Source organism: Lonchura striata, chromosome 2, assembly GCF_050655825.1.
Source record: "Lonchura striata isolate lonStrDom1 chromosome 2, ASM5065582v1, whole genome shotgun sequence".
Lineage (NCBI taxonomy): Eukaryota > Metazoa > Chordata > Aves > Passeriformes > Estrildidae > Lonchura > Lonchura striata.
The window spans coordinates 34,280,455-34,302,022 of record NC_140704.1 but is presented as its reverse complement, the minus strand read 5'-3'; the positions used below and the strand labels follow the sequence as shown (position 1 = coordinate 34,302,022).

Sequence of the window (21,568 nt, the reverse complement as noted above, 5' to 3'; positions counted from 1 at the left end):
ACTTTCTTAGTTCTCAAGATAATTTGACATTCTCCTTTAAAAACAGGTGTCAAAGGTACAAAACTGCAAACATTCTGTTCCGCTGTTAATACTTAAGGGCAAACAAAATAGTCTTGTTGCTCAAGATTGATTGTTAACAGCACTTAATGATTTTCTCATATGCCAGTTCCTGTTGTCCCAGTAATTGAGTCTTAGACTTCCAGAAGGTGCTGTTTGGGGATAACTATTTTATTTAAGTTTATTGACAGTTTGTTTACAGAAAAATAGATTTTTTTTTTTTTTCTCTCAGAGTATTAGGTTCACGTTTATGCACTATATTCAGTGATGATATCTTCCTCTTAAAGAGGGGGACACCCCCACACCACACCCTGACTCCCTTTGGGAAATGTGATATGTGTTTTTCTGCATTTCTTGTTCCCTGCAAAGTAGGCTTGTTGCTGGATGCTTCATGTAGCTCTGGTGACAAATCTGGAGCCTTGGCCTAGGCATATTGGTAGTGCAGTGATTTCCAGTGAAATAATAAAATTATGTAAGACACAGTATTTACCTACAAATATTTTCTAACACATCTGGTTCCTGTCTGTGCTCCACCTGGCTCCACTTTGCTGTCTTCTGGAGCTGCTTTTGAGTAACACTAGGTAATTATGCTCTTTCCTTCTTCCTTACAAGAAATGGCTTAGTTCTGTGCACTCCCTATTAGCAGGGAGTGAAGATTAGGAATCCTGTCTCTTACAAGAGTAGTAGCACAGAAGATAAGCTGTTTATAGTAATTTTAGTGACTCACAGGAAAAATATGTTTTGTTTCCTTCTCATACAACCCTCGCATAAAATAAACCAAAAAATCCCTCAACCACTGTTTGCAGAGGAGAAAAGACACAGTATTAAATTGAGAATAAAAAGCTTTCCTTCCTTATTCCTGGTAAAGTTGAAGAGGTTGAACTGGTAAAATACTGGGCTGTGCTGCTTATAGCAGTTAATATTACAGTTTCCAACCAAAATTAGAGGTGGCCTGTTTCCAGTGACACTTGGAAAATTAGTACTGTGTTGATAGTCTGAAATTGAGATCTTCTGGCATTGCAAATGAAATATGTGCCACTGCAGTTTAGTTGTGGTTTAGCTGGTCATAGAGTTGGGATATAATCATATTATTTTAACTCCTGGAGATCATTACTACTTTGGTGCTTGAGGGAAATAAAAACCTCAAGCATCAGAACTGTCAAGATATATATTTTTTGAAGTTTTATATAAAGTAATACTAGGTTTTATTTATTTTTGAATGTTTAGTCAGGTTTTCATTATTAAAACTAGATGAGAACAAGGGTTTGAGTATTTGAGTATATGACGGCTAAACACAAACCTATAAATTTTTAAATTACTTAGTAGGAAAACTAGCTTTTTTGAAATAACTGCTTCCTTTATGCTAAACTGTTTATCCTAAAATATGGTATTAAGGATGCACTCACCTCACATTGAAAAAACAGAGCCTTGTGGTTTATGTAAAGACTGTTCTTCTACTACTAGCTACCAAGTTTTGCCCAAAAAAGGCCAAACTTCCCAATGGATTTGCCCAAATAAGGGCTGGGTTCTCATAGAAACCCACAGAATTCAACCCTCAATCAATCAATAAATTATCAGCTCTAAAAATTTATTTCCTTATAATTTTGGCAAAATGCTAAGAGCAGGATGAATGCCCCTCATTCTTTTTTTTTTTTTTTTTTTTTTTTTTTTTTTTTTTTTTTGCACTTCCAGAGGTACTGTATAATGATGGGTATGACTGTAGAGAGGGGAGAAATTGAAGTGTGAAAACGCTAGAGATGGAGCAGTTTGACTGAATACCTAAAAATTCTGCAGGCTGGGCTGGGTTCACCCCTTTTCCTCCACTCTCCCCAGTCTGGCAGCATAGGGAATGACAAACTTGTCCCTACCAGGCAGTCACAGCCATGCAGGCAGAGGGGCTTTGCTGGCATCAGGAGTCATCTGGGGAGACAATACAGCCACGCTTGCCAGGAGTCCTTCAACCCAACAAAAGTGCAAAAGTGATTAAAGGAGCATTGTGCTTGTGTGGGCGGTGCTGCAGGTCATGGAAGTGGCTTGATCATTGTTTTAGTACAGAATAGTATCCCTAGATCATGAATTAAGTTTTCTTTTCATTGATTTTGGGAACCTTCCCTGATCTGAGTGAATGCCTTTCCATGGTACATGAGTTTTTAAAACTCTCAGCCAAAAGAGACATCACAGTGTGGTGAGGAATAAAAATCCTCATTTAATTACTGAAATGGGATCATTTTAGAGATTAAAAATGATATATGTTATGTCCTGTGTGCTTGACTGTTAAGTGCAAATGGACCTTTTATTTACTCTCCAGTGGCATATCATGAGGTTATTTGATTTGAATTAAATGTTGTTAAGTTCTGTGAAAATGGCATTCTAATTTTTCTCTATGTCAAGCTTCATTAAGTGTATTTGCACTTAGAAATTGCAAACAAGATGTTAACATTTCAAATGGTTAAAAATTGAATATTTAAAAAGTGAAATTAAATACCAGCAGTCTTGGAGTTTTTTTCCTTCTCTAAGGGACATTTCCAGCAGTGCTTATTTCCTGTTGATTTGATTCATTAATATTTTGCCTATCAACTAAATACATTAATGATTGCATTTGGTTGCAGCAATAAATGTGTGTTTCAAATAAAAACTAATTAGCATAGTAAGTGGAAAAGCATCATGGCACATGAAGTGTGCTTGCAGTTCATTACATCTGAAAGATCACAAAGACCTTTTTTTGGCATTTGTTGCTTTTCAGCCAGTTAACCAGCAATTACGTTCTGTTTGAATAGAAATTAAGTAGCTGATTTACAGCATTACTCTTTTTATTCTGAAGCATGAGCTACTGAGATTGAGGGTATCTTCAATCACAGTGCACTATAATATTTTCCCAAAGGGTTATACCCTCCCACACAGCTCTCTGTCTTGTAGTTGCTGCTGGAGATTTGTTTGGGTTTTCAGAGGAGAAGATCATAGTAGGAGATTACTTAAATTTGGGTTGATTGGGTTGCCATTCTTTGTGCCAGATGCAGCTGCAGACTGTGGTGCCAGCCTGTTCAGGTGTGCCAGAGGTCTGAGAGTGCCCTCGAGGACTGAGCTCTGTCTCCATCAGCACCACTCCAAAAGGGACCAGGAAAGCCCACAGCCAGAATGTTTTATATTGTTCAGCTTCGGTTAATGCAAGTTATTTTGGGGACAGAGAATTCGGAAGTTCTCTTAATTTCTGGTAAGGGAAAACTCTTCTTAAGGCAGTAGATTATCTGTAATAAGGATTTAAAGAGTAGCAAAGTAATGCATGTTCAAATAAACAGATAAAAGCATGACTAAATTGATCAAGTGTTTGGTTTGAGAACTTCAGTTCTTATTTGTGTGTTATTTGTATATAATATATGGTACTGGAAAGTTATGCACACTTTCATTTTTCACTTTAATTGCCCATTTGAAGGCAGCATGACAGATCCAAAGGTTGCTTTCAGCAACTGAAGAGCACTGTGGTCACTTTCTATTGTGCAATAATTAACTTAATTGAAGAAATTAGAACATTTAAAAAATATTCAGGATCCTTGACTGAACTCCATGCATTCTTTCTCTTTTCTATTGTCCATATCTGAAATAACCTTTGCTTGTGTATAGTTGTATCAATTTTTTTTCCCATTAAAGATGTATTTCAGGTTTGCAAGTCCTTCCTTATTTACTTGGCTATTTGGTTTTTAAATTAAAAATAGAAAATGTCAAGTGATCATCTCAGTTGTATTGCTAAAATACTTTTAGTAACTGTGCACTAAATTACTGCATGTGAAACTGTAATCGGAACTCTGTTTAGACAAGGTAAGGGATGGCCATTATTTTTAAAAGTTCACGGTCTGAATTAAATAGTGGCAGCTTTTAAGGATGAAACAAGATTGATCCAAAGTAGTGTTATATAAAAAGTTCTATTCTGCTGTAAGATCAAAGCACAGGCTTGTTTCTGTGTGGGTTATCTGAAATACCATGTGTTATTTTATCACCCACCAAGATACCATTTTCTCATATGACAAAATTCTGGGTTCTTGTGTCTCACAGGGGTTGTGTTACAAAATGGAATTTAAGTTGTGTTAGTCTGAGTTAGTCAATGGATGAAGTTGGTTGTGGTGTTCGCAGAGGTTTTTGTGATTTAGTTTTCAATTATTTTCTGCTTCTGAACTTCCCTCCCCTTTTTTATGCTTCCTCTTGCAGTGGTGTCGTCTGATTGCATCTTAGAGGTTCTGCATTTGTTAAGACTCAGTGAAGCTAAAAGGCTGGGAGTGCTGTCCCTGGGATCATGGTGTCTTTCCAAGGAAGAGGCAGTTTTTACAAATTGCCATTTTCCTTGGGAACTCTGCAAGGACAGCCTCACTTCCTTGGGAGGTGCACCAACATGAAGGGACCAGTGTGTGCTAATCCAGGGTGTTAAGTCAGCAGCTGCTGCTTTGCCTTCCAGCTGCCTGTCTGTGCATTCCCAATTTATACTTGTTGGGTTTTTTTACTGAGGCAGCCTCCATTTAAATAAACCTTCTGTTTGACATTTCCTTTTGCTAACCACTTGTCTACATGTGTAATATGTAATTTGCAGTTATGAAGATTAATTATAACCTTTTTGTGTTTGAAGGCTTTAGGAGAAGTCCACAGTAGTTCAGCTTTTGGGCTGTGACTTCTGATGCTTTGCCTCGTCTTTGGACTGCATTATTCTCCTGCTGTAATGCAGACATTGCAATTGCTCAGTTGCTGTGTGCAAAGTCCACAGGCCTGATTTGAGCAGCAGCGCAGCACCAGCCCAACAGAGCTTTCCCCCAGTAGGACAAAAATCCTGCTGTTTCATGACCTTCTTGTGATGGGGGAAATAAACTGTTTGCAGCTGAGAAATTCTTGCAACTCTGGGATAGACCAAGCAGGCAGTTTTTTGTCCTTAAACATATTCTGGAGCTTCTAGCCTTCACCAAAACTGTGAAAGTTTACATAAGTACAGTGTTTTCTTCTTTGAACTTGCCTGAATCTAGCTTTCTTAGTCATCTATTTAGAGGGCTAAGTCATCTAAAGAACTTATTCTGGAAATGTGGAAGTTTGGTATCTGATCTCTTTCACACATTTTGATAACTCCATCTATGTGGCATTTAGCATCTTGGAAAGAACTTAAACTCGTGCTTAAATAGTAAAGGTGTTCTTGAATTACAGATTTAAAACTCTTGAGAATAATATTTATCCTTCAGTGTTCTTTCTTTGAATTGAAGAGCATAATCTCCTTTTTTGAAGATAACTTTTTTTTCTGTTAAAGATATACTTAAGGGACTCTGTTAATTTGTCTGTGTTTTTTTTCTTTTCTTTTTATTTATAAGAAGACACGAATAACACTGCATTTGGAATTGATTCTGTGAAACTCATAATGGTTTCCTTGTAATGGAGGTTTTAGATGGGGAGCAGTTTCCAGTAACATTGAATTTATCTATTTCTGGCTTTTTAAGCTACATCCACATAGGAACAATTGCAGACTTTTGAGGAAGCCAACAGAAATATTTGCCTTGGCATCATGAGTGAAGCGAGCTAGTTTCAAGGGAAGTGTAGGTTTTAATTAACTAGCTGAGCTGACTTATATCAGCCAGTTTCAAGGCCAAGTGAAATACAAGACAGGCACTCTGTGAACCTGCTGGTGGGCGAGCAGAACGTGTGTATGGATGTTCTGGCAAAGTCAGGTTTGAGTCTGTGTTGGCAGTTTACCCCAGTGTGATCTTGCACAAAAAGGTGAGATTATCATTAACATCTCCAAGTGACTTGGGAGAGACTTGTAAGTCCTTGGTCCTTGCAAATATGTGCTTTTAAAATCCATTTAAAATCCTTTGCAGGGCTGTTATTTTCATTACATTTAAAGGCATTTTGTTACTCTTTTAGAGATTAAACTGAAATGGAAATAAGGCCCTTGGGTTGGTAAGGGGAGTTTTGCCTTTTTGCTTTTGTTGTAACCTCTTGGTAAAAAATTGATATGACTTACAGAAGACATATTTTTCAAACCTAAGTCTTTTTAAGATATGGACATCTCTAAACCCTTCCCTCCAAAAGTAATATCTGCAACATCAGTGAATTGTCTTGTACTTCTCACTTCCCCAGAGGCTCACTGGAGCTCACTGAGAGACCTTGTTTGTTAGGCTGAGATTTGTTCCCTAATAATCACCCCCACACTCACTTAGCATAGTACCTCCTATGACAAAGATGGATAAAAGGATAATTATCAGCCATAAAGAAGCTACTCAGGTTGTTGGTGTGTGAAATCTGTTGGAGGATTACAGCTACCAAAAAATTTTAACAATGCAGCCACTGCATTTGTGAGTAGGGATTCATATCTCCTTCTTTAGGCACCTGGACTTCTGTCAGTCTTGACTTCAACCTCTGCTTTTGTTAAATGGTGGCAGGGTGGGGTTAAAACAGAACTGGCCAGTTCATATTCCAGATGTTGAAGAGGAGTATAATTTTTACCACCTTTCAGTCATTATCTTTCTTCTGAGACTATCTTTACCACTTTGCTAGTGGTAGTGACCTTTCCTGGTCTCTGTAAGAAGAAATCTTGTGGTTGTAAAATAATGCCACTGGAATTTGTTGACATTTTGTAAGGTGAAAAGTGATCTTTCACAGTGATTCAAAACTACAGCTCTTATGAAGGTGAAGTTGCTTCTGATAAATTTCTTGTATCTTGTAGGGTAAAAACTTATTGCTGCATTATATACAATGAAGATGTGTGTATTTTTGTGCAGAAATATTAATGTAGAACCAAGTTATATAACTGAAGACTGTGCTTATACAGGATATATGTATGCCTTTGTTTATTATTTGCTCTCTTTAAGATACTCTGCCAGGTTAGGATTTTGCAGTGCTTTCAGGCTGCAAGTTATTTCTGTGTAGTGAGGTGATTTAGTAATCATAGCATGCTTCAGTAGTCAGTGATTTATTTTGTTAGAACATACTCCACAGAAAATCTGGCTTTGTGTGAACAGTTCAAAGATGGCTTGGTGCAATTTATAGTCTCTCAGCCTTAATTATACACTCATACTACTTGTCTAGTTGTCCAGTATGAAGCAGGTTGTAGATATGAGAAATTGGAGGGGTCTAATCCTGCAGATGACTGAGTAATTCTGTCTATCTTATGGATGTTAGCATCCACACTTCAAGTCTTTTAAATAGTGAGGTGCTGGGATGCAGAGCAAAATTCTGGAGTAGTTAGTATAAGATAAACATTTTATTTTAATATTTCATTTAAAAAAAAAAAAGAGAAAAAAAATCTAGCACCATAGTAAATGAGGAGGATGTAGCTTAAAAAACTCTCACAGCATTACAGAAAGTAATTCTTCCCACTGTGGAATGAAATCAGTTGCACATAATGTTAATAAGAAGAGACAAGCAATGAAGGCAGCTAATGCATAGCAGCTGGCAACTTGTTCTACTGCATTTAAGGTGTTACTGTAAAACCAGTGAAGTAGTGAGTGTTGGATAACCTGCATTAATTCAAGAAGTGAGGGAAGCTAGTTAAAGTAATGTTAATCAACCAGTCCCCTCAGTTTCTGGAGTAGTTTGTGTGTGTGTGCTGGATATTTTTCTTACAAGAAAGGGAACTCAGATCAACCCTAAGTTATATTGCTTAAATATTTTCAAGAAGAAATTTGTCATTTGTGAGTGTTTAAAACATTATAGGTGTCTCTTTGGAAACTATTTAGGCTACACTTGGCTGATTTTGACCAGTCTATGTGAGTTTGAAGAAACTGAACATGTAACATTATACAGGGCCATTTTTCTGAGATTGACCACATATTTTTGCCCCCCCTGTTCCTTATTCCCGAGTCAGATTAAGAGGGAGTATTGGTTGATGCAGAACATCCTGGTCAGTGGGGCAGCACATGTTCAAAGACATGCTTTGGGTAGCATGTGTGGTATTAAAAAATATTGCTGGTGTATGAATGTGCATGAGAAAAGCAGAGTGCCAGAAGTCCAGGCTTGAAGGTTCAGCATCAGGGAATACTGCTGCTTAATCTCACTGTAACTTTACATGCTGTTCCTTTGAAAAGAAAGAAAAAATACCACCACTAACTACTGGGGATTTTTTAATCAAGTTTCAGATGGTTGTGATCTTTTTGTAGTTGTTAACAATGTATGTTCATTCTGCTCAAAAAAGTGCTAACTAACATCAGGAATGTAAGCAGAGACTGCCTAAACTGGAAGTAAAATACAATAAAGGGGGTGGAGGCGTCAGGCTGGGGCAGAAGGGAAGATGGCAGACCAGGGAATGAATTGCATCTATGTGCAGTAGTACAAGAGTGAACAAGTGGTTATCAACATCTCCATGAAAGTTTTAACCTGTTCTTATGCTGGAACATTTTGAGAGGGGAGAGAGTGGTGGAGGAGAGGATATAGGAAAAATTGGAGTTAGAAAGTGGCAGGAGGAGAGAGGAAAGGCACTGTCTGAGGCTGGGCAGAGGAAGAGGGAATGGAGGCAGAAAGGAATGGACTGGTGGCATTTTTAGACAGTGAGAAAAAAGCTGGCAGTGGTGGGCCAAATGTGTGTGTCCTTGGATAGCACAGCCATGCAGGCTTTAGGTGGATGCCGAGGAGCTGCTGGTGTGCCCCTTCATGCCCCTCAACTGGGGAAGGACTGTGCCAGGGCCCCAGAGCTGCTGCCACCTGTGCCAGCATGTCCAGTTTCTCTGCTCTTCTGCTCTTCTCTGAGGGCCTTGCCATGGCCCCAGAACAAGTTTATGTGGGATTTTTTTTATACTATAGCTGAGGAAGACCCAGCAGTGTTACATGTAGTTCCTGCTGCAGTGCAGAGGTGAATGCAGCATTCTCATGACTGGCAACCCAGCACCTGGTTGCAAGAGGAATAAAAATGTGTCAAGCATTCTAAATGCTAAATTCGTACAAGATTTTTTTTACCATGGCTTGGGTTATTTTGTGGAATTGGTATTTGCAGCATAATTGACTTTAAAAGCATGTGAAGTCTGATACATGGAGGGGGAAGGGGAAGAGATAGATCTAATAGAATCTGCATTGTGTTCCTTGTGTGACAGGCAGCACCTACTGAGAAACAGGAGTCTGCTTTCTCCAGGTGCCAGCAGGCAAATTACTCTCTGCTTTGATAACACACTCCTACAAAGGTTATGGGGCTTTTGGTTTTTGTCTTGTATTTTCATCTTCAGCTGATGTTACGGGGAGCCGCTGGCAAGCTGTGGGAAGGGTGGTGGACTCTCCATTAGAGCCTTTCCTTGTCCTCTCCCACAGATAATGTTCAGCATTCTGATGTAAACCAGACGCAATTTTGTCTCCTTCAGTCACAGAAACTGTTGTTTATAGGTGGAGGTTAATCCCATTTAAGAACTGGATTAGCAAAGACATAGTCATTTAACCACAGATGCCTGAACTTGGGTTGCAGCTGATACCTTAAGTTTTAGCTTTCACATTTTTCAGATTCTGTACTGTCTTAGTGTGTGACTCTGAACTTCATAAGAAGTGTTAGCAAGTTCTCGTCACAATTTAGTTGGACAAAACTATCCTTTTCCAACCTGAGAACCAAGGACACCATTGCAGCTTCAGGCCCAAAATTTAGAAACAACAGGCAATTGAGGAGAGTCAATTGGGAGGATGGGACTTCATATCCTGAAGCTGTAATTAGACAATTAACCCCAATATGTAAATGGACCAAAACTTATAAAAGTGTGAAAACTTGTGACCAGTCGTCCATCTTGGGTATAGCCATGGCCAAACTCTTGTACTGCCCAAGGTGTATTCTTTAAAGGCCTTTCAATAAATACCTGCTTTATTCCTTAAACTCTGCCCAGCCTCTGTTCCAGGTAGCCTCTCTAGGCATCACAGCAGTTCTGAGATTCTCCTGGCTGGGATTAATGCCCTGCATCAAGACAGTTCCATGGCAGGCCATGCATCACCAAGGTATAAATCCAAGAGGGCTGGCCATGTCAGTACTTGCCTGCTTGGCCTGCTAAATGATGGTGGGTTTTATAGAAACAAAGGCAAGAATAAGATCTGTGTATGCTGTGTGAGCCTAACTTCCTCAGAGAAGTGAATTAGACACCATGGGAGATCACCGATGTCTTTGGTTAGCTTCATATGGAGTGTGGTGTGCTGGCAATTGCTGCAGAATTTCTTAAGAAGAAAAGATCTGGCTGGTGCCTGGAGAACTACAGGCTTGGGTTTGCTGGTTGGCTTGGGACTTGTACTTTTATCCCTCTTTCATGGAATTATCTCTTCAGGGATATATTGCTAAAGGCACGTTAACAAATCCTGCAGCCTAAGCTGTGCAGGAGCAAGTGTAAGGAGAAAGATTAGGAACAGTCTGAGCTTTGAGAGGCAGACAGGAGATTCCCTTCTCCTTGAATAAGGACATTATCTGCTTCAGCAGTGGTGTGACAAATACCCAACCCTCAAGCACCGTCCCCATTCAGTTCAGTTAAAAATCTTCTTCAAGGCACAGCAGCAGAGACAGATTTTATAACAATTGTATCATGTTTTAAACCCCACAAAAACCACCAGAAGGGACTGATCATGTCAAACTAATGAGCTTATCAAGATAATGAGTTTTTAAACATTAACAATGCTTAAAAGCTGTAGGAGGAAGCAAGTACAGTCCAAAATATGGGATTTGCTTGGGGTGCCCCACACATTCCCCGCCTCACCAAACACAACGTAGATGGTTCTGTGAAATAAAAGATGAATAGCAGCAGTGCTGTGGGAACCCATTTGGTAAAGGCAGTTTTTATTCTTGATAGTTAAAACACAGAAGTTGCACACAGAATTGCTTTTCAAGTAATACATAAAATGTGTTGTTAATGACTACAGTAATCTGCACAAGCAGGATGCACACTTTCCATTGGGAAATTTTGAAGACTATTTATGCTCAGTTCTTAAAGGTGCCTATCAACTATGGAGGGCAAAGTTGTATTTGAAATTTCAATATAACTGGGTTTTGGTATATGAAAACTGTCTAAACTATGAATATACTGCCTTGGCTTGGGTTTCAAAAATTGAAACCAAAACTCCTTTGTTAGATAAAAGCACAACTTAACTGCAAAGGACAATAGAAATGGTGATTGAAAACATCTTTTTTCATTTGAGTGGGAAAGTTAGCACTTGAGGGAATTTGGATGTGTTTGCTTTGGGGCTTCTGGTGGGCAGTGTTCTGCTCGGCAAGCATTTTGCTTCAAGAGCATTTTTGTATGACTTTTCTGATTCAGAGCTTCAGAAAATAAGCTGTAGAGAAGGGAGAGAACAAAACTCAGAAATGCAGAAGAAAAGTCTCAAGAACCCAGCAGAAGAGATCTAATCACTCTTGGAACATCATAAAATGTTGAAATAGCTACATTAAAAAAGAAGCAAGCTTGAGCCATTTAACACTATTAATCATGGAAAGCAGTGAAAACTAGTATTTATGAGAGGGATTGTGAAAGCTTGTGTGACAGTTGGAAATTACATCACTGTTGATGTTTCAAATTCTTGTGTAAAGTAATGCAATATTGTGTTTATGAATGGATGAGCAAGGGATGGAGCTGTGCTAACTGTACTCTGTGGATAAACTGGGTTGAGCTATTTTGTATCTCTTGTGTCCACTTAGGTTACTTTTCACCATTCAGTCCCCTAATTTCAGTGTAAATGCATAAAGCTCAATTCTGTGTATTTCTTTATTCCAGATACAGACCCACGTGTATTAGAAAAACAAGAACTTCAGCAGCCAACCTATGTTGCTCTAAGTTACATTAACAGGTAAGTGTGGTTATTTTTCAGGTATAACTGATCTTGGTTTGCACAATATATATTCTACCAAAATGGCATGCTTATAGATGCACTTACATTTTGCATCATGGGATAAAACACTTGTTTTGGAAAAACAGTTGAATTAAAATTTAACTAAATTTTTAATGACTTTTGCATAGGGCACATGCAGCCCTTCAGCTGTACTGCTCAAATATTTAGGAATGAGGTTTTAGTTTTTTATGTTTTAGCTAAATTTCATGCCAAACAAGATAATTTTTCTTGTCTTAGTTTTCTATTTTATTGTACTTCACACCAGTGAGTAGAGAAATATTTCACTTATGATTGAAAAAAAGCTCTGATAATAATTCAATATATAAGCAAATTTTTTACAGAACTTCAGAGGTTTTTCAACCACAATATATATCTTCTAAAATCTTGCTTACCAGCCCTGTATAACCTAAAACTTGAAAGAAATTAAGAAATTAAATAAATTCTAATGTACTTTTCTAAGTAACAGAGCCCCAGCTTTTCAGTTATTGACTGATGGTGGTACTGAAACCTCCAGGGTATTCCAGCATGGATTACTACTATTTAAACATAGAAGACCAGTTTGCTTTTTTATTTTTGTTGTCTAGAGGATGAGATACAAGCTCTTAACCCTCTAAGCCTGGAAAATTAATCCAAGATTCAGTTTGGCATAGACAGAGTTGATTCAAACTCTCATGGGTCACACAAAATTTTTCTTTATAATTCTACTTTGTTTTAAAAATGGGGAAAAGTGAGACAAAAGCAAAAACCAACAAACTTTTAAAAACACAGAATCCACTGTTTGACTTTTTATAATGTTTGCTGTAGCAAAAAAGTGTCAGTGGATGTGTGGGGGAAGAATACCTCGAGGTACGGAAGTAAGAAGTGGTGTTCACTTGGTGAAATGACTACATTTTCTCCACTACATGAGACTATGATTAAGAATAGGCAGTATTGACATGATTTCCTACTTGGCAAGTAACTCTTGTTCTTCCTGGAGACAGTCCGACTCCTAAAGCATATTTTGAAATTAGCCATGACCCTTTTTAACACTTAGATCTGCTGATCTCATTTAATGTATAAAACTTTTTTTTCCAATATGTAGGCTTGGTATGCTGTTGTGCGTGTTGGTATGTTTCCCTCTTTCCATCGTATACTTGGGTGTTTTCTCTTTTTGCTTCTGAGGTTATTTTACTTAATGTGAGAGAGGGGAAAGGTTTTGGTTTTTTTTTTTTTTAATTAGGGAAAGGCTGTTTGAGACCACATACTTGACCATGGGACTTGTTTTAAGACAGTGGGACTTGATCATCTAGTTTGGAATAAGACTACTTTTAAAATTTGAAAGTCATACCTCATCTAGATTTCATTATTTTGGTACCTTTTAAACAGAGTTCTGTGTGACCGAGACAGTTTTATTTGCCACATAATTTGTTCAAACCTTCTTACCCTGTCATTTCTGAAAAGTAATTCTGGAGAACTGAACTGTGTTGTTTGCGTAGTAAAACTGAATCTGAATTGACTTGTGCTTGAACCAGCTGGTATTTAGTTGCTCTTTTCGTTGTATTTTAATTTTTTCCAAAGTGCTAGGATCTTTCATTGAACCACCTGCTCCATGCAACTCAAGCTCTTGAGGGAGCAGTAATATCCATTACAGTACGAGACATGCCTTTCTATTTCCCACTACATATGCCAGAGCTGAGTTCTGCTTTGTTGTCCCAGGCTATGAACTCAGATTTTGTAGCCTAATACATGTCATAAACATGTTGCATACTGTTAGATATCAAACACCAGATACTGCTGCACTTTTTTTAAACCCATGGTTTTATGGCTTCCAAGTGGAACTGAACTTAGCTCAGTTCCTGCTGTGAGTTACAGACCTTTAAACAATCTTCCTCTGCAAGTCTGTATATTCAGTGTGTTCTGTGTGGGCCATACGCTCTCGTGGAGCCTGGGAAAATAGGGACAGCTGATTCTCAAGGACTGCCAAAATTGTACGATAAGATGTACACTAAATATATGTTGTGGTAGAAAGATTAAATGGGTGTGCTTTATGCTCTGCCCATTGCCCTGTTCTGTGGTGGCTATTATGAGCTAAAACAAAACATAAATCTGGGTTGTCTGGCTTGATAGCTGGGAGGATAAAGTATCAGTAAAACAGATAGTAGAGAGGAAAGGGTACTGGAGTCTCTGTTTACAACTTGAAACATACTCTTGTTTCCATTTCCCTTCTATCCCTAGTTATTTTCTCAGGCATATTATTTTGGCAATACTGTTTGAGCTCTGAAGTTCTGAGACAGCCCTCAGATTGTGGATGTCTAAATCTGTAAGGCTCCAACCCTTTCTCCGCTGGAGATTTACTGCCATTACAGCTTTCAGTAACTACACACAGATGCTGCTTCCATAGTGTGTGATCCTCGTGTAGACAGATAACATTCCTTTTAAAATGGGTGGACAAAATATAAATTATGGGTCATAATGGTTTGTTACTGCTACATCAAACACTTCCATCAGACACTGAATTGCCACAAATCCCTTTCTCAGACTAAGTTTAGTGTAGCCTTAGTGCAGTCCCCAGTATTGATGGCTATTCCCTGCTTTGGTTTCTTAGAAGTCAGAATTGGAATCAATAAAAGACACACTACAACCAAAGCAGATGCAGTTAATCTGTTTCTGTCCTATAAATACAGGAGAGGTTTGTCTGCAAGGAGTTCAATGGTGCTACTACAAGAATGGAATACTGGCTGTGATCTCTCAGGAGTAGTTGCAAATGAGCTCTTGGGCCAACATCCTCCAGTACTTTATAGAGGCATTTCCTTTGTAGATGGGTCAAGACACCTTTATATTTTGTATTGCATTGAAATGCAGTAGTTAGCCACAGTGATTAATATTGCTTGTACTGCTACATAAATGCAGGTTTTATAGCTTTAAGTTAATAAACATGACTATGAATTTTGCTTGATATTCATTGGAATCTACATAGCATTGTTTGTGCTTCTGATTGCGCTAGACTGGGTCTTTAGAGGTGGTGGCTCTCAAGGTGCTCTGTTACCTGGCATTGCAGCATACAGCCAAGGCTGTAGTCTAATTAATGGAGAGAGACTTCTCTGTATTCTCATATTTGAAAGTTTCTTTCCTGTGGATAATGCTGGTTACCTGTTAATGAGGAGAGCAGCTGTTGTGGGAATGTTTGGGCTTTTTAAAAAACAGCAAAACAACCATACCGATATTAGTAGCACAAGTGAGAAGGCAACATAGGCGTACAAATAATTCCTTTGGCTGAAAAGGTAATATTAAAAAAATGTTTATAATAAAAAAGCCTTTATTCCCAACTTAGTGAATGAAAAATTCTTTGCAATTAAGTTTTAATGGATGTATTTCAACTTTTTGATTGTAAGTATCAGAAATAGGAAAAAAGCGTAAATTATTGGAATAAATTCCTTTCACCTTGATTATGAAGGGTGGGAAGTGCCACACTAACATGTATTATTGGAAACATATACCATAAAAAGAACAATTAATTCTGTGTTTATTAAAATCTCCATGAAATACATTTTTCTTAAATACAGTAATTGCTTTGTTTTAAAAAGTTTCATTCAGATGAGGAAAAAAGAAAACTAGTATGCACCTACAACTGGAACTAAGCAGTCATAATTATATACTGTTTCTACTTCAAATTGCATAACAGCTATATTAGGAAATTGTTGAAAAGAAAGACTGTTGTAATCTTAAAGTCTTTTAAAATCTAGCAGAATACTTTAATTATGTTAACCCCAGGTTCTTTTTAATAGTGTTTTTCTATTCATAATTGAGGTCATAGAAGAAGGGTTATATAATAAAATATGTTTTAAGCATCAATCCTGCAAGCAGTTAGAGCACACTGGTGAGAACATTTTCGGTGTTGCCTCTGGGGAGTCTGTTGAATATGTATAAATTTATTCTCATGCACAACTGGGAGCACAAATTAAACCTGTGATCAAAATTGGATGTCATTCTTAGACAAAGAGCCCAATATTATCCTTTCACATCTCTGAACCAATCTAATGTTTTCACTCCTTTTTCCAGATTTTATTTTTAACTAGCAAGATTTGCCTCACTGTTGCCATTGTAAATTCCTATAGGCTTCAGGCATCTCATCTCCCCCCACTAGCCTTTTATTTCATCTGTCATTGACTTCTCAAGGCAAAATTTTCTTACTTTGCCTCCTTCTTTTAATACCATGAGAAGTAAAATCAATAATTTCTGTGAGCATATACATTTGTGAAAGAAATAAATTGCATGTAAAATTCTGGCCACTGCAAACTCTCCCTGTGTCTTGTCCAGCTCACTGTTTCTGGTTCTACTGCTATTACCTGTTTTTTTCCAAGAGTAAAACAAACAGCCAACACCATAGGATTTAATGATTATTTGAAAGTTATCTTGAAAAGTGGCAAATTTTTAGGTAGTGTTATGTTTAGTATGTACTATGTTACTAGTGCAGTAACAAGAAGTATGGTTTTGGATTTGAGGCAATGCACTTTGACTACATCTATGAGGTTTTGTTACCTGGAATCAGAAGAAAAACTTTTTCAAGTAGTATTGATATATAAATAAATAAATAAATAAAGAATAATAGTTATTCTTTAATTAAAGCTTTCAGGTGCACAAAATACAGGAATATGCACACGTGGAAGAAGATTTCTATGATTTTTATAAGGTTAATAAATCTGTATATGAAGCAGGTACAACCAATAAGGGACCAGTTGCCCCAGCAACCCACCCTTGGTCTGCCCAAGGAGTTGCTCCAGGGAGTTCCTTGTCCTATATCTCGTTATGTCTCTCAGGTGCTGGTATAAAACAAAATGTCCATGTTAGAAATTCTATTCTTAAGAATAAGACTAAACAGAATTTCAAGAATGTGTTAAAAAGGGTTAGCTATTGTTCTAAAGAGTGAGAAAGGCTGAAAAAGTGTTAAAAACTATACAACTATATATTAAAAATCTATAAAATGACAAATATATGAAAAAGCTAAAAATCTTTAGGCATCAGTTTCTTAGCAGAGCATCCAAACCATGTGATACTGAAACATATTGCACTTTTCCTGTGGTTCAGCTGTGAGAGATTTTTCTATGAGCAGTAGGTGCACAAGAAGCCAGTGAAAAACTGTAGCCTCTTGGAGGTCATAGCCCATGGCTGCATATGCCATCAAAGTCCTCTATGAAACATTTTCTCAGCAGCAGTAAAAATCTTGTTGCTTCCTTTTTACTAAGAGCACAAGCGTTACTTTGAGTAATTTGTGGGAGACGATTCAGTTTTGTCCCCTTTGATTCCCTTAAGAGTGTTTTAATCCTAAGGCTGTTGATTATCTTGGGGTAGGATGTAGCTTCTCTTCCTGGCATTTCTCCTCACCTTTTGATGCCTGTGTACCATCACTGTAATGGCTGCTGGGGCACAGTTTGGAACAAAAGTCGTGAGCCTGGAGAGAAGTGTGTTTGTTTCTCCTTGCTTGCCATCATAATAAATAAATACTTCAGCAGAAGGCATATGGAAAGTGTAATAATTCTGAAACAGTGTGCATCTTTCTCTAAAATAACTATTCCCTGCACCATTCACGTGATAAGCAGTAGATCAAGCTTCAAGTCTTTCTAATTAATTCAGGCACTATATTTCCACTTAGAAGTTGTATCATTGATGGTGCATAACAGGTTGAGACATGCTACCAATAAATATATAAAACCCCTTAGAATTGATTTTTTTATCTCAAAATAGTTAATTTGATTTTTGAATTAATAAAAAGCAACATTTTTTTTAAAAAGGTGTAACTAAGAGCCATCCTAACTTTTTTTGGTATAGCATACACTGTCTTTAAATCTCATGCCATGATACAGAAACAGTAGGGTAGAGACAAGGGAGACTTTTCCATTTCAGGATTCTATTGTAGATGGGAGCATATAAGCCTGTGAGTCTGTTGAAGTCTTGCTGTATCACCTGTTGAGACTTGCTACATTTTAAAGTGCCTACTACCAAAGTTCTTCCCCTTTGTCTTAAAATTTAACTTTTCCTTTGCATGACATGATGCTGTCTCATTTGAATTGAGTAGTCCAGCTTTCTAAAAGTGCAGTGATTCCTCTGAATTGTTGCTTCTCATCAAGTTGAAGGTGCACACCAATGCTTCCAGTAGCTGCTGAATTGAATGCATGTGACAGGATACAGAAAGAAAAGGATCAAAGTAACATGTCGATTGCCAGATAATATTTTTCTGTGTAAGCCTATTTTTAAGTTAACGGTGACCAAGTGCATCATATGGTTTTATTCATGTAGCCATATCTTTATGCTCTGCTATTTGACTTGTTCTGGAGATGGAATAAGACAAACTTCAGATGATAATTCAAACAAGATGTGCAGAAATGAATGATAGTTAGGGTAAGGGGAATGCCTTTTGGTTTGGAAGGATTTATGCAGATTACTTTGTTTTCTCTTTCTCTCTTTACCAGTTTCAAGCTAAGCAAAGATGAAGATTTATATGATGTACAGCTCTTCTATTTCATGTCAGCAGTAAAGATCAAAAAGCAGATTGGCACTTTAAGGAAAAGCCTTAATGCCATGCCTTGAAATCAAATTACGTAGTGAATTGAAATGTAGGACACTGAAAGAATGTGTCTTAGTTGTGGGGTTGACTTTTTTTTTAATTGAGAGGGAATTTGCTTTCTTAATAGTGTTCTTCTGTGCAAGACTCGGGATTTTTCCTTTCCTTTTCCACCCCATAAATTTCAAGTGAAAGAAGCATTGCCAAGTCAGCATCATTTCTTGCAAGTGAATGTCTGCACACCTCTGTGTAATTCTGTTACCAAACACTAGAGCTGTCAGTATAAGTCCTTAAGATTTTCAGGATTCTTGTCTCATCCTTTGTCAACGTGGCATGCCAAAATTGATGAAAAAAACATCTTCCTGGCACTGTTTTTTGTCTTGGCCAGTTCTGTTTCAATTCCCAGCTTTCTACATAGGTCTCTTGCACAAGTCACTGTATTTAGCGAAAGGGAGGGAGAAAATACTTTATTGTCTCTTGCTTTAAAAAGGAGGGCATTTCATTTCTGTGATGTTTAAATTTGATCCTAAGCAGTAGTAATGTTCTCAGAACAACTGTGTGTTGGCTGCACAAAAAACTGCATTCAGATATTTTGCTGTCAGCTGTGTGGGCTAATAAGGCTCTCAGTACCTATTTCTCTGTGATGTACCACTATAAGGGCCTAATTCTTACTAGACTCTGGTAATAACATGTGTTCATTCTTTATGCTGCAGTTACTTAACATATTTGCAAAGCTATTTGGAAAACACATTAATGTGCCCAGTGAGATCCTCTGCAGAAATAAGAACTTGGAGAAACGATCATGCTTTGATTTACAAGTGAAGGATAAGCAAAAATTTTACAACTTGTGATTAGTTTTCTTTTCATTAGTACGCTCTGAGTTGAAATGGCTGAAAGGAGAGGCTGTTCTTCCTGTCTCTTCTTCTTCCATTTAGAAAAATGGCTGACATATACAGCTAATTTACCTCCTATCCTGGCACGTTTATTTTCTTTAAATCACCATCAACAACAGCAAAAAAAGATTACGTGCACATGAGAAAATTACAGACTGAGTAGATAACTTCTTAGGAAGGGTTCGTTGTGTCCTGTGTTTTGCTAAAAGCTTATCATGGCAATCTTAGCTACATGTGATGACTTGCAGATTGGTAAATTTGCCATCCTTGGAATCCCAAGGCAGCCCAGACCAGCTTCTGGTAATCTTCATTGACTGCGGCCTGATTTTTTATAAACCTAAAACTTGCTTATCACTGACCTTGTGTACAAAAGTAGTTGGGCTTCTTTATCTAATTTCATTGATTTTTAAAAAGTAACAAATATTTCATTGTAAAGCTGCCTACTTAGATTTGTTGCAAAAAAGCACTCATAGGATTGATCTACAGAAAGCCTTAATATTAGATTTTCAAATAAATTTGGTAGTTCAAAATACAAATTATTGAATTACTTTTCTTTCCTGTGTTAGCTTTGGTTATGTAAGCACATTGTGTATTCTCAGATTCATTCCAGTAGTGAATATCCCACTAATTTATTAAAATGCAACAAACCATACCTATAATTCCTAAGGTATCTAAAGACGGTTGATGTTTTCCTCTCTTCTCCTTCATTCTAATTTTTGCATATAACACTTCCACATTGTTTGCATGTCATTTGCAAAGTCTTGCTAGTACTCAGTGAGAGATGGGACCTAGAAACATAAAGGCCACATAGCAAACAGAGTCACAGCACAAGGTTTATACATTGTCGTAGACATTGAAAAGTAGGGCCACAATTTGGAGGTTACATGCCAAGGCTGTCCAAGTCATGCTTTAGGACAGCCTGTAGCCTAGACTAGAGATTAAGTACAGATGAGAGAATATTCTTAGTGCTTAGAGAACTTGGCTCATGAGGAAAGAACATTGATGTCATCTTCCGCTACGTGAAACCTACTCCAAAGTGTTACTCTCAGCCTTAATTTTTATTAAATACATTTGCGGTTGAGTTGACCTCTCAATTTGATTCTCAGCCAGAGAGAAAATTTTATATCCTGCAAAGATACATTCCTTATCCCACCACTTCCTCCGCAATACTCAAGCGTCCCGAGAAATGGAGACCAGGTGGAAAGCTTGACAGAGTTGGTTTCTTCTCTTATTGAGGCCAAGGGTACATTTAACAGGCCAGCAAGGGAATTTTGGACTCCACCAGTAAAATGCTTGTACATGGTGGTTCTCCTAGATCTGTGACTGGAATAACACAGGTTATAGTAGTCTTCAAGCACCTTCAGTAGAGAGATGAAAGGAACCTGCGTTGTGCACTGGAATCCTGACTAGGCTTTGTGCTAGAACAAAATGAAGGTCAAAACTGAAGCCATCTGAAAGCAACTGGTGGATATGAAGCATAAGCATGAAAGAGAGCAGTGAGGATATATGTTGTGATAAGGAATTAGTGAAGCAGAACTGCCCTGACTGTAAGCGGGTATTATATAGTAAAGGAACTTTTAATTTGATGAAAACAGAGGAAAGAAGAAAAGGTTCCTTTGACTTTTGGCTTTCCTTTGGGGCTGTTCTCGTAAACTTGTAAAGTGATGAGAGGAGGGAGCCCTGGCACATCATCATGATTTTTGTTTAATCTACCTAATTTTGCCAAGATAGTATTTTATCATGTAATCAGAAAATAATTTCTGACAGTGTAGAGACAATAGGCAAAACCATTGCGCTTACGATTTTTCTAAAATGTCTTGTCCAGAACTCAAAGAGGGAAGACAATTTACAAGGCTGTAAAAGCAAGAACTTGCATGACAAAGTAGAAGTAAAACCCTGAAACTGGTGCAAATACATGGGTTTTTTTCTGATGTACAGCTGTTGAATGTGTTTGTGAATAGGGGTGGACAGTTGCCTACCTTTGACCTCTGAAAGTCTAAAGTCTAATTCAAGGGACTTAAACAATAGTTGTGTATGTTACACATTACACATTGTTTAAGTAACTTATGTTGGATTATGGTGACCTGACGCACTCAAAAGGCTTGCTTGGCTCAGCAAGCAAACACTATTAAAGGGAGGCTTTATTTAATTAATTTGGCTCAGTTACAGTACAATTAGTCAGGCTGATTTAGTACTTTCTGAGTCCTGGTTTCCCCGAAGCAATACAATTTTGCAGCCACTAGATTTCTTGTTCCAATTTTTCAGAGAACTGAGAAAGGTTTTCTTT

General features: G+C 37.7%; 1 protein-coding gene across 3 annotated transcripts in view; it reads left to right on the top strand.

Annotated features, from left to right (window-relative positions):
- JAZF1 (JAZF zinc finger 1) overlaps positions 1-21,568 on the top strand; it is a 187,541-nt gene that overhangs the window by 91,277 nt on the left and 74,696 nt on the right. For 2 of the 3 annotated variants that reach the window (XM_021538191.4, XM_085568524.1), the window contains one exon: positions 11,736-11,808. In XM_021538191.4, coding sequence (XP_021393866.1) covers positions 11,736-11,808 — 73 coding nt within the window. Of the gene's footprint in view, positions 1-3,089; positions 3,269-11,735; positions 11,809-21,568 lie in introns of those variants that run through there. The other variant, XM_085568518.1, reaches the window with a different exon arrangement.